This window comes from Pan paniscus, chromosome 11, assembly GCF_029289425.2.
Source record: "Pan paniscus chromosome 11, NHGRI_mPanPan1-v2.0_pri, whole genome shotgun sequence".
NCBI classification, from domain to species: Eukaryota; Metazoa; Chordata; class Mammalia; order Primates; family Hominidae; genus Pan; species Pan paniscus.
In genome coordinates this window covers 44387900-44401261 of record NC_073260.2, presented here as the reverse complement: position 1 = coordinate 44401261, position 13362 = coordinate 44387900, and the positions used below count along the sequence as shown (strand labels likewise).

The 13362-nt window shown below is 41.0% G+C and overlaps 1 protein-coding gene across 14 annotated transcripts in view; it reads left to right on the top strand.

The window, feature by feature from the left end:
* Nucleotides 1-13362, top strand: part of AOPEP (aminopeptidase O (putative)) — a 429169-nt gene that overhangs the window by 327094 nt on the left and 88713 nt on the right. For 13 of the 14 annotated variants that reach the window (XR_010109119.1, XR_010109118.1, XR_004673384.3 and 10 more), the window contains one exon: nt 12479-12595. Coding sequence is in view for 9 of the 14 variants with exons in the window: in XM_063594308.1 (XP_063450378.1) it covers nt 12479-12595 (117 nt within the window). In the remaining 5 variants the exon portion in view is untranslated. Of the gene's footprint in view, nt 1-12478; nt 12599-13362 lie in introns of those variants that run through there. The other variant, XM_063594310.1, reaches the window with a different exon arrangement.

Here is a 13362-nt window from a genome sequence, read left to right as displayed (position 1 = left end):
AAATGGCATGTATGCTATAGTTTTAAACTTTTTTTCTTAAATACCATATGCAAAGAGAGAAAGTCCTCACATTGTGTAAGTGAGAGGAGAAATTGCTACAGCTATGACTGCCTTTGTTCTCAAAGCCATTTGAATTGCCGGCTGTGTTGGGGCTGGTTTGTACCTTGTTGAAGTGCTGAGATGAGAACTTCTCATTAGAGTAATTGCCTAATTGCCGGGTGGGAGCGGCCCATCCGGGGCGGGGCGGGGTGAGGCGGGGCCTGGGGCGCAGGGGCGGGGCGAGGTGCCGGCGCCCGAGATACTCAAGGGCGCGGGACCTGGCCGGGAGACTGACAGCACTGGGACCGACCGCGGCCCACCCCTCCGGCCGCGGCGGCCGGGACCAGAACAGCGCAGGCTCTCCTCCCACGCCTGCCCTCGGCTCCCAGTCCGCGCTGCCGCCGCCCAGGTGACACGCAGGGACGGGAGCTGGGCTGCTATGTCCCTCGGGCGCGCTTTGGGACGTTGCTGAGTGGCTACTGCTTGTGCTTTCTTGCTTCCAAGCTGGCGGTAAACCTTTTAAATTCAGAGTGATTCAAGGGCATAGGCGTCGGAATTGTGATTTCGTGCTTTCAAATCAAAAAGGCCAGGCAAACACACGTTCTGGGGCTATCAAGAAAGTTCACACGAAGGACAAATCCAGCAGGGGGAAAGTGACATACCTTGCGGGCTCAGGCTTGGGATTTCTGCAGCCACGCGCGCGTTCACCCGACGGGACCTCGCCTGCACTGCCGCCGGGAGAAGCCTGCTCTAGACTCCGGCTCCAGGGGAGAGGGCTGGGCTCCACAGAGAGGAGCAGCCTGTGAGTTTTCAAACATTTCTCTGTCAGAGTTAGCTCTTACTTGTTAAATTCCGAGATGAGAATCTATACTGTGAAATCAGCAGAAAAGTGGTTCTTAGAAATTTTAAAGTTTGTTTATCCACTTTACTTTTTGAGGATCTGTGCTCACTGGTTTTTCAAGCTGGTTTGTTTTAAAGGAGTCAAGCTTCACTTTGGAGTAAAGGTGGAGATTATAGTTGCTCCGTTGGAACTTTGATATGTTAAAGGGAAATTCTGTAAAAATGCGGGATGCAAGCAGTAGCCACAGGAGCATTTTAAAAGTTTTTCTTTTTCAGCTTAATTTGTATAAGAAAAACAATTAAAAGCCTGTGTTTCATTTTAGCCTCTTTTTAAAAGATAAATTCTTATTTCTGCAGATAAATGGGAATACTGAGGGGAGGGAGGGAAAGTATGGTTTTCTATAGACTATTTTCCATTAAAATTTAAATAATCAGAAAGCTCAGAAATGTTATTCCTGTAACTTCGGGAAGTTATAGGAAATGTTACATTTTAACATCAAAGTAAAATTCCAATAAAATACTTTTTCTTATAGGAGCACATTTTACATATGTAAAGGAAGATACAAAAATACTAGAAATTCTAAAACTTAACCATTTTTGCGAAATTTGTCTAAACAAATTTCCTAAAGTCTTGCATAGATTTGAGAATTTAGATTATTGCTGGAAAGCACATCTTAGGTTTTAATCATGTTCATGCCAACGCCTATGAAAAGCCTACCAGGATTTTAGATCCATAGTTAACCACCACTTGTGAGTATCCATTTTGCATTTTTGAAGACTCGTTGATTGACTATCAAGTACTTGAAATTATGTAAGAGAATACTTTTTTGGCAGCAAAGTCGCATTTCAGATCCCCTGCTCCCCTATCAACTTCAGGCTGCTCCAGGCTCTGGGTCCAGGCTGGAACTCACAGTAGAACTAAGATTATGTCTAAACTCATAGCAGTAAAGTGACGTTTTGCCATAAAAGAACATTTTTATAACGCTATTTCAGTCCACTTGTTTCCTTGGAAATAGTTTCTGTCGTGATGGGCAGTATCTAAATTTATGAATTATTCAGCTATTTGTGCAAAATGTGTAACTTAAGGGCAAACAGACTCGATGTTGTTCGCATCACCTCTCTCACACATCGGCAAGGCAGCCTTTTCTGTCCTATGTAATGTAGGAAAATTAAACATTTCTTGAAATCTGAGACTTCTGCCCTTGTTCTCCTGAAATTAAATCCATTTTATTTTCAGTAGCATGTATTTCCCTACATGTCCAAGAGACTGTTAAGGAATTAATCCTTTGCTCTATTCCTCATAACACTTTTCACAGTTAATCTAGTGTGTAAACTGTGTGGACGAGAATCCAAAACTGCAGAATTTGGAGGAAATGTGACTCCTATGCCATGTAGACATTAAATCATTCTGTGAAATAAAACTGAAACTTTGGATAGGAGATTGTACAGTACTCTCAACACATTTTTATTAAATGAAAACAAGTTCCATTATTTTTCCAGCAATCCTTCATGTAGTTGGACTCACCTCACCACCTCCCCCCTGCTCCTTAGTTGTGGTCGGCTCTCCTTACAAATGGACAGGTTGCTTTGTCAACTTGATGGCAGAAACCACCTGACAAATTGTAGACATGTGGCTAAAATTTATGCTTAGTTTGGATTTGGTAGAAAATAAAGAATATTAGAAAATAAAATGTGACCAAAAAAATATTTATGTTGTCTTGACTGTGTGTCTATGCACAAGAAAGGACAGGAACTGGGAGTAATGGAATGTTAGTGTTTCCGACTCCAGAATAAATACCCAAGAGTGAAAATAATTTATAAATTATGTTTCCTGCTTCAGAATTTGCTAAGAGTGTATGTGTGTCCATACTTGAATCACTTGTCTAACCTGAGGATCGGAGTGGTTGACTTGGTTTCTCTGTCCTTCTGTTGCTGTTCTTTTTCTCACTTAGCAACTGTTATGTTGTTATCTCTAAAATGTTTTTATGGCTTACTTTTTTTTTTTTTTTTTTTGAGACGGAGTCTCGCTCTGTCGCCCAGGCTGAAGTGCAATGGCGTGATCTCGACTCACTGCAACCTCCGCCTCCCAGGTTCGAGTGATTCTTCTGCCTCAGCCTCCCGAGTAGCTGGGACTACAGGCGCGCGCCACCACACCCAGCTAATTTTTGTATTTTTAGTAGAGATGGCGTTTCACCATGTTGGCCAAGATGGTCTCGATCTCTTGACCTTGTGATCTATCTGCCTCGGCCTCCCAAAATGTTGGGATTACAGGAGTGAGCCACTGTGCCCAGCCATACTTTTTTTTTTAACTGTGAGTTTTGATTTAAAAAAACCCTTAATCGTTAATATTAAGTTTTAACAAAGAGACTATGGAAGGCAAAGGGAGAGATCTTTCTAAGACATACAGTTGAGTTTTTGCACATAAAGCAAACTAGATTGTTAGAACTCCTCATACAACCCATCTATTTGCTTTTTAAAAAATTGCAGAGCTATCATTTCATTGATTGCAGTTTGTTATAATTAAAGAGGCATTTTCAGTCATTTTACCATTAGCTTTTTAAATATGAAGAATAATTAACCAGATCTGTACTGTAAAGAATGTTTATGAAACTTTTTTTTTTTTTTTTTGAGACGGAGTCTCACTCTTTTGCCCAGGCTGGAGTGCAGTGGCACAATCTTGGCTCACTGCAAGCTCCGCCTCCCAGGTTCACGCCATTCTCCTGCCTCTGCCTCCCAAGTAGCTGGGACTACAGGCGCCTGCCACCACACCCGGCTCATTTTTTGTATTTTTAGTAGAGACAGGGTTTCACTGTGTTAGCCAGGATGGTCTTGATCTCCTGACCTCGTGATCTGCCCACCTCGGCCTCCCAAAGTGCTGGGATTACAGGCGTGAGCCACCGTGCCTGGCCTATGAAACTTTTTAAGTTGATAAATTTGTATTTTTTAGATATGTTCTAGTTGAGGAATGAGAACCACTCCTGGTCTGAATTTTCATGTGTTGCTATATAAATTTGCTTTTAATAAATTCTTTTCAATCACCAGATTGTTAATTGACAGCTATTCTTGCAGACATTGTTACCTTCTTATTTCTTCTTACTATATTGGGCATTAAGTCCTTTATTTCAATGTGATAAACATTTGACTATCAAGGATGGGGGTAGATAGCACATGAAATGAGCAAAATCTGGTTCCAGTATTTAAGACACAGCCTTAAAAATGTATATTCCTTTTATAGAAGTTAAAATATAGTTTTCTTTGAACTCAGTTATTCCTTGTTTAAACTCAAAAGGAGAGGATCCTATTTTCTGTATATAAAATTCTGAAGATAGGTATTTTCTGTAAGAGCTGAGTTTTTTCCCCTATTTGCTAATCCCTTCTAATTTAGAGGAAAAACCGTATTATCACACTGAATGTTAGTGATGATTGCCTATTTGTCCATATGAACACAGTAATTTTGTGCATAGTATAGATTACTATTCACCAGGAATATAGGGCTGTATAAAAAACATTTAACCAAAGAAGAATCGTGTTGATAAATTATTAACTAAAATTACTAAATTTGTAATGAATAATCCTACACAGACCATCTGATTGTGATTTTTGACATATTGGAGTAATATAGGAAGTTATAGAAAGGAAGAAATTCTGGGTTTGGATGAAATTACTGGTTTTTTCCCTTGGAAAAAAAATCTGAATATATTTTATAATTTGTTAGTATTGTAAGTAACAGCCTAAAAACCTGAGCATGTGACTGTTTGACACTGTGCTTCCTATATATCTGTTTACAGAATATTTGGAAAATTTTAAATTCTTCCAGTTCTTGATTGCTGCTTGCACAGAACCAATGTTAAAATGTTATGACTAAGACTAGAGAGACAATGATAGGTTTCTCGGTGCACACTTAGTGCTAGGAGGTCTTCCCATAACTACCGGGCCAGCTTTAGGGAAACCCCTGGTTTCCAGTTGCCTGGTTCAGTACTTTGTTAGAGCACATGCTTTAATTATTTTCAGTGTTCTTAGGTTTGGTTGTGGTAATGAATTTCTTCATAAAGTAGATCTCTCTTTTAAGTGAATTATTAGGAAATACTTGTAGCATGATTTAAGAAAAATATTTCAGCTTCAGCTGGAAGCAGAAAAATGGACAGAGGGCAAGCCAGAGAGTTCAGGTAGGTTACTCGGAGAAACAGTTGACACAAAGCATTCCTTATTTTCTTATTATGTATCTTTAGAATGTAATTTACACAAATTGAACCATAGAGTTTACATTTTATTCTGAACCTTTTTTCTAAAAACATTTCTTGCCATCTTCCTATATTACAAAAATAATTCCATCTCATTCTTTTTAATAGCTACATAGTATTCCATTGCATGGCTACATACCATATAGGATGTTTTGATTCGTAGACTCAACCAACCGTTTTTTTACAGTAAAGGTATACTCATATGCTGGGCCTTAGGGGGTTATAAGTTAATATATAACTAGAATTGGAGCTAGCAAATGTCACTGTTTGTAAATTAGGAACTCAGAATTATAAAACGTATACTCTCCTTCAAGATAAATACAACAAGTATATTACGTACACTGTTATTAATTTAGGTAAGAGCATTAATTCATTTTTGTTGTTGTTGTTGTTGTTGTTGTTGTTGGATACAGAGTCTTGCTCTGTTGCCCAGGCTGAAGTCTACTGGATTAATCATAGCTCACCGCAGCCTCCAACTCCAGGGCTCAGATGATCCTCCCACTTCAGCCTCCCAAATAGCTGGGACTACAGACGCATTATCACCACACCTAATTTTGGGGGTGGGTAGGGAGCGAGGTCTCACTGTGTTGCTCAGGCTGGTCTGAAACTCCTGAGCTCAAGCCATTCTCCTGTCTAGGCCTCCCAGAGTGCTGGGATTACAGGTGTGAGTTACCACTTGTGGCAAAAGCATTAATTCTAAGGAAACAAAAAGAAGGAAATTTTTATGAAAATGTGAATACAAGAAAAGTTAGGAATATTCTGATACTTTAAAGTATTCCAATTTCTTTAGAAATATTCAGGCATATATTGAACATGCCATTGTTGTCATGGCAGGGTGAATAGACAGAATCACTTAGGAATTTAGTTTCTTTTTCATGAGTGATTATTTTCTTGAGAAGCATAGATCAGGAATGTTTTCCCTTTGGCCCCTTGTAATTGGTCTGGCAGGATCTGGGGTTGGGGAGGTGGACACAAGGATCCCACACATCTCTTGTGAAATACTTGGAAATTTTCAATTTGAGTGTTTATGATGCTTCCAACATATATAATAACATAAAATATTAATGTACACGTGGTTGTAAGAGATCCAGTTGACCAGAGGATTGCATGTTTCATCATTTAAATAATATGCTTTGTGTTAGATTGCATATAGTGTATGCTTTTAACAAGAGTTAGGGGAATAATAGCACGGGAACATTTGACACTTACAATCTGGAAACATGAGAATTATTTATGCCAGTAAATTATTTCAGATAGTATTTGCTAATGATGGTATGTGTCTGTTTTAGGTTCTGTGGTGCCACTTTTAGAAACTCCACAAGCAAACCATGGCTCAAAATTTGTAGTAATCTTTTTGAACGGTAACTATTAGAATTTCCCAAAAATCTAATAAATATGCTTTTCTTTGTATAAAATGAGCTATATGAATATTTGCTGCTACCTGAATTTTCTTTCCAAAATTTGTTTATAGACATACTCCCTAAAGATGTTTGATAATCAGAAATAACTGATTCTGCTAGACAAATATGCACCAATTGATTGATTTTCTTTATTTTGAAGAAAATTTTTTTCCTCTTAATTATTTGGTGACTTCCTTTGCTGGCAAATCCAATTTTATGCCCCACAAATAATGTGAACAGTAGAGACTTCTACTTGTAAGTTTCGGCAGTTCTTTAAAATATGTTAAGTTTTTGCTTCAACATATAAAGGTTTTTCTTTTCTGAATTGTGTTTTCAGCAGCAATTCAAACCAATTGTATTTTTCCATTATACAAATTACTAATTTAGAATAAATATATTTCATTTCTGTCATGATATCCTAGTAGGCAGGCTCTTGGGCAGACACCTGATATGTGTATGTATTATTAAGTTGTCTACTTTTGTTTCTTAAAAATGTTTATCATTTAAAAAGTAACAGATGGAAGAAGACCGTTTATTGAAGACTGTGGCCTGGCTAGTGTGTGGGCAGTAAGGGGTGACTGCACCTGGGTTCTGTGGCTCTGAACGTTTTCTGTTTCTTTTTGGATTATGAGGAGGGAGAACTCTTGGTTTTGTTTTGAGGAACTTCATTGATTATATCTTAATTTTGCCTTATTGGCAAAAAGCACCATGTGAAAATTTATGCAGCGTAGAGATTTTCACTGTGTTTTATTTGGTTCAGAGCCGAGTCTGGAAGATGACTTAGTTTATAAGTTCTGTCTCGTGTCCTGTAGCCAAGCTTTCGGTCTCCTTTAATGAGGGCACTGTGTGATTAGAAGCTGTTTCCTCCCATTCCTGTGGACTGAAGGGGCAACCTGAGGGTCTGCTAAGGTGGTGGGTGTGTTTTCTGGGAAGAGTGAAAGGGGATTTGTCAGCCTTTGGGGGAACTTTATAAAAATGAAAGATATTTTATGTCAGTGGGATCACCTTTTTAATCCAAGGGGCAAAAGAAAACTGGTTTCTATTGTGCCCCTGCCCGAAGGCCGCCTGCATGTGACTTTCAAAGGACCCTGCTTGTGTTGAATTTCAGCCAGCAAGTCTCCAGCATACAGAATTTGAGATTTCCCCCACCCCCACCGTTTCTTCTGTTTTTGTTCCATGTAAACAGTTCCCTGCGTAGTAACATAGACAAATATAGCAGAGAATGCTTTTCTGGAAGAAGAATGCTCCCTAAGCATTTTTTAACCATTTTTGGGAAGAATTGATCTTTCTGTGTGTTTCAGACAGACTGGAGAGGGGGAGGCCGTGGCTGTAAATTGAAGTGACATCATATGTATTGCCCCCATTGATCCGCTTTTAGTCTCCAGCCAGGATAAAAGGAAATGGCATCAGGGAGGAAGCATGCTTCATTTAGGCACAGATCCCAGAGTGATAATGGGGTAATAATAGAACTCATGCCACTGTCAATCTGTGGCTGCATTAGTCCCAGGCTTATTCTCTGTCTGGGGAGCCGCACAGTGACTTTCTTCGTGTGAGGCTGCAGCGCACCAGCTGGGCCACGCCGGGAGGTGCCCTCCTTTGCTTTCGGAGGGGTGCAGGCAATGGGGCTTGGATGTTGCCATTTGCTGGTCTCTTGTCACAGGCCCTGCCTCTGCAAGGTCAGTCATGGGACATATCCGTGGCATTTTCTGATGTAGGAGGTGAGCTGGCCTGTTCTGCATCATGCTAATGGAAGAAATGGTGGCGGAACCTCAGTTGCGTGGGTGGTCTTCTGGGAGCACAGAGTGAGTGATGCCCCCGTGACAGCAGTAAGAGGCTTCTGGAAGAGTCAGGGGTTTTTTTTAGTTGAGCTGCCTCTAGTTTAGGAGGGTGGGTTTGGAAAATTCATATTTTCTTTCCAAGAGCATGCATAAAAACTCTCCCAAACCATTCAAAGTCGTACAGCTTGCGTCGACTCTGAAGTTGGGAAAAACATGCAGTGGACTTTTTTCTTTGTACAGTTCTTAGTATTTAGCAACTATGAAATCTTCCATGTTTAGAGTAGAACACAGACGTCTAAAATCCTTAACAAGCAGCATTTGTACTTGACTGACCTCGTTTAGCATTTTATTTCTTGTACTCATTTCAGTAAGTTTTATAGTTCTGTGAAGTTCTCTTGCAAGTACCCACATCACTTTGGCACCTCGTAGTCCTATTTTGTGTAAATTTCCGAGGCAGATGCATTTTAAAAATAATGAGCTGATCTCTGTATGGAAAAAATAACCCCATCATGAATTTCTTGTTTATGCAAAGGAAAGGACTTTTGCATTCCTGTCACTGTTGAACTGTGGGTGTGAGCACTGTTGGGCCCCCAGAAATAAAGGCAAGTTCTTTTTATACTGTCTGAAGGAGCTGCTTTCTTAGGTGGTGATGCTTGGAGGTAAGGTCCTTTATTTTTCACGATCACTCTGTGGTACGACCAAAGCCTTATCTCTCTCCCGCCAGTGCTGCTGTATTAAACACAGCTGGCCTTTCAGTCTTAAATTCAGCTGATCTTAACATAAATAAATAAACGCAGTTGGCCTAGAAGTCATGTGAAGTTTGCTTTGATTTCCACGTGGGTGGAAGTAGAGTGGTCCACATAGCATGTCCCACTCCCCCTGTGCCCGCCCCAGGCTCCTCGTACCACCCGGTGCTGCCTTGAGCACATCTGCTGATATGTGGTCTCTTTCACTTGCTTTACAAACATTTTGGTTTATTACATGACCACTGCTTTTTCATTTGTAGGGTGGCTTTACGGGGAGCAAATGTTTATTTTACAAAGACAAATGTATGGAAGCTGTTTAACCACATTTTTGCTTCAATATCCTCTTTTTAAGGTCTATTATCTTATCCTTTAAAAAGTTGTAATGTGTACTTTGCGAATGAAAGATGCTTTATTAGTTTTATTGTCTGTGTCCCAAAATAACGTTTGTTCACTGATTTTTTTTTCCCTACTTTTTTCAGAAACTACATTTCCCCCCATGAGTTAGAATAGTTACAACTAAAAGCCAGGTGGCCGCAGGTTGTTTACCAAGTGAGAGTCATTTCAAGTCTATTCAGAAGAATGGGACTCACAGAAACCTGGGAGCATGAAGCTGGCTCTGGCAGCACTGTGGTCGGGGGCCTTGTTTTAGGGGGAGCAGATACCTGAGGGGAGTGTCCATCCTTGCTTCTTACCTCTCTCAAATTAGAGTCAGTCAGTGTGCTCCCTCCCTTACTTCCATCTCGCGGTCTTAAGTCAGGGAGTTTAGCTTTAAATATTTTCATTGTGTAAAATTTGGAGAGGACAAAAGCTTCCATTGATCCTTTTGGTTCTGTTTCTTTGTAGAGATGCTGAGCTTTCAGCTTAAAAGAAAACTCAGATATACAGGTATGAATGCAGGTATTTTTGTAGGTTCACATATAGGTAATTGTTTGATTTTAAACTGGAGCTGTATCTATTGGTTAAACCTAGTTGGGGTTAAGTTGAGGACCAAGCTAGTTGTCTTACTCAGGGTTTCTTTGCTCTGTGTGTCTCTTTAGTTTAGACCAAATCCCAAATGAGAGTTCTAACAGTAGGCTTCTTTGTAAGCACAAGCGTATAATATGGGGAGATGCTTTTCTTTCTACTCTCCCCTTCCCTGTAATTCTGCAATTTGGCAGGGCTGGTTCCTTCTGTATTTAGTTAGCAAACGAGGCCCCACTTCTGGCAAAGGGTGTTTAGGGGCTGGTGGTGCCGAGAATCGCTTCTCTGTGAGGCTGAGCCCATTCCCCAAAGCCTGCCTGCCTTTGTCTGGAGGGGCCTTGATGCCAGGCGCCTGTTGTCCTCGGACTGTCTGTCTTGAGAAATGCTGCTCACCAGTTTTGAGTGTTTGTGGGGTAGAGCAGGTCCCCATCCTGTTGTGGCCTGGCCTGGGTACCCCTCGTGGAGCTGCTGTTTGACAGCAGCACAACAAAGGGTAGTAGTGAGGTGAAGTGGGGAGAGCCCACGACTGGGGTGAAAAGGAAGACACTGGGAAGAGGGCTCAAGGGCTGGAGGGCATTCAGTCAGTGGCCCTGGGAGACGGGTTAGGGGTGCTTGAGGCCATGGGTTGAAGACCCAGCCTCCTGCAGGAAAGCACCTCTCCCGGAACATCACAGGAGGCTGAAGGGTGAGATGAACTGGAAGGAGAAGGAGGGCAGAGGGAGAAAGAGAACCGGTCTCACTGGGCTGCCTGGGCAGAAGTGCTGGATACCCACATGCACCCGGCAGTGTTCATGGTATGAATGGTGAGGAGGCCTACCAGAGGCTGGGCGCCTGGGTTTGGCCTCTTCTGTAAAACAGTAGATTTCTTTTTAATATCGTATGGTGGATGGGTGATTTTGTTACAAGTAGTTATGTAGTAATTTGATATCTTTAAAACATGCTGCAATTACTTGACTTCTCATGAAAAGAAATGGAGTGTTAGTAATTCTTTGGGTCCTTGTCAGTGCTGATTGTACTGCAGTTTTGCTGAAGGCGCCTTGTTTCTCCTGAGAGAATAGCCACAGCATGTCTTTCAGATGAAGCGATGTTATGAAGTACAGAATATACCCAAGAACCAAGTGATTGCATTGGTGTCTTGTCTCCTTTCTTTCTGCCTCTGTGTGTAGGCAAGTGGGGGCTTTCTTAGAACTTAGAAGAGTGAGGTGAGAAAACAGATACCTAGTGGAATGGTGCGGTGGGTGTGGTGTTTGCAGTGCTTGCTGTCTGCCCGTTGCCCCCCGCATACCTTTTGGAAAAGTATATGTGTGTGTGAATGAGTGAGGGGGTAAGGGGGTAGGGGGTAGGGAGGGTCAGGCAGAGTGCACACTTGGGGGCAGAAAGATGAGGAGCAGGGAGGGAAACCAGTACTTTTTAAAAATTGTTTTAGAACACCAGAAAGTGGCAATTAAAATCCAGGTGTTCTTATGAATGTACTGTTGACTTGATATCAGCTTCCAGACCTGTAATTGGGATTGACAGGAATGATCTGCACATACACAGGGATGGAGAGAAGCTCAGCAGAGAGAACCATGGAATTCATAGGATTAATTTTAAAATCTTGATTTTAGAATAAATATTTTTCACTTCCTACAAGGCATATCTCAAATTGATTCTTCCTCCAGTGCACTACAGGGCCGATCTCACAGGGCCACCAGGCCTGGCCCTGCTGTCGCATAGCGAGTAACACGGATGAAGTCTTACACATGCTTCTCTTCATTTCTTGTATTTCACATACATTGTGTTTTATTTTTGTACCATGTTAAGACTATCTCCTGTCTTTGCCCTTAACTTGTAACACCACTTTTGACCATTCCTGTATGAGAACTCAGGAATATGGGTAACTTCGTGTGTCTGTGTGTATTGCACATATAGTTGTGTACAGCCTTTTGAGCTTTTTAATGAATTATAAGTATGATTTTCGTAATGGAGGGAAGACACAGTTCTTTCAGTATGTGCTCTTTATTTCTCAGTGTGCAGCAGGTATATTTGCAGAGCTTATGTGGTAAAAAGACTGAATGCCGCATCTTACTTCTGTGAAATTTCCAGGTGTTTGCCTATAATTGGATGGCTCCTTGAATCTTTGTGTAGGCTAAATTACATTTTCTGGTGTATGCGTGCTGTAAAGGAAGAGATCCAGTAAACCACGATAATGTTTTATTAAGATAAGCACAGTTTTGATCTGCTCTAAGTATAGAACTGAAATGATTAGTCATGGAAAACGGGGCCAAAGCAGACCCCAGAATGTAGTGTCTTTGGGAATACAGACAATGTAGGCCCTGAGGAATTACAAGTCAGCCGAACAGTCTTTCCATGTTGCCAATATATGCTGAAAGCACCCAGGTTACCCTGGGTATGTGGTCTTCAGTCTGAACATTTGGGTGGTGTTTCTCATCAACTGAATGGCATTTTCATAGGCTGTTTGGTTTTGTCTTTAGCTTCTTCCAGACCAGCTGGTCTTGCTTCTGGAGCATCTCTTGGAGCAGAAGACTCTGAGCCCCCGAACTCTGCAAAGCCTCCAGAGGACATACCACCTCCAGGATCAGGATGCAGAGGTAACCAGGAACACTCTCGGAGTTTAACCAGCAGGTCCCCACTGTTGGTGAAGAATGGTGATCCCATTGCAGTCCCAAACTATTGAAACCACCATTTCTATTAGCAAAATCTCATGTGTTTGCTGTATGAGTGAAGAACTAAGTGCTTTAATCTGATTATGCTTATGCTTCTAATCAGAGTATTTTGAGGTCTTAAGTTTTTCCCTCTTCTTAAATCATAAAGATGGACATAAGTCTCCTAAAGGAATGAGTGGAATGTTTTTGAGTTGTAAACTTGGGTGGGTCATTGTGCCCACTGACGGTGGTGCCATTCTGTTGCACATTAAGCAAACTTGGCTCAGATGTGTCAGAGCTTCTTGGTTGCATTCAGTTAGGGCAGGAAAGGAGCCACGTGTAAAGGGAATGAAAACTAAATCTAGCAGCTGTAGTTGGAAAAGGCAATTGGATGCTTGCGAGAAAGCAATGTGATATAGTCCTTAATATCTTCTACCTTATTGTGAGGAATGCAGTGTGAATCCTAAGACAAATTCCAGGGTTTTAAAAAAATACAAAATAGTAAATAATGTATTCAGACATCTTAAGTAAAAACAAGAGCTTAAACAGAAAACCTCTTTTATATAAGACTCCCAAAATGCAGAAAGTAAGTTTGGTTTTGAACATTTTAAAACTGTGCAGTCTAGTACAGCAGCCATTAGCCATGTGTGGCTGTTAAACACTTAAATGCAGCTATTTTGAGTTGAGATGTGCTGTAAGTATAAAATGCACAA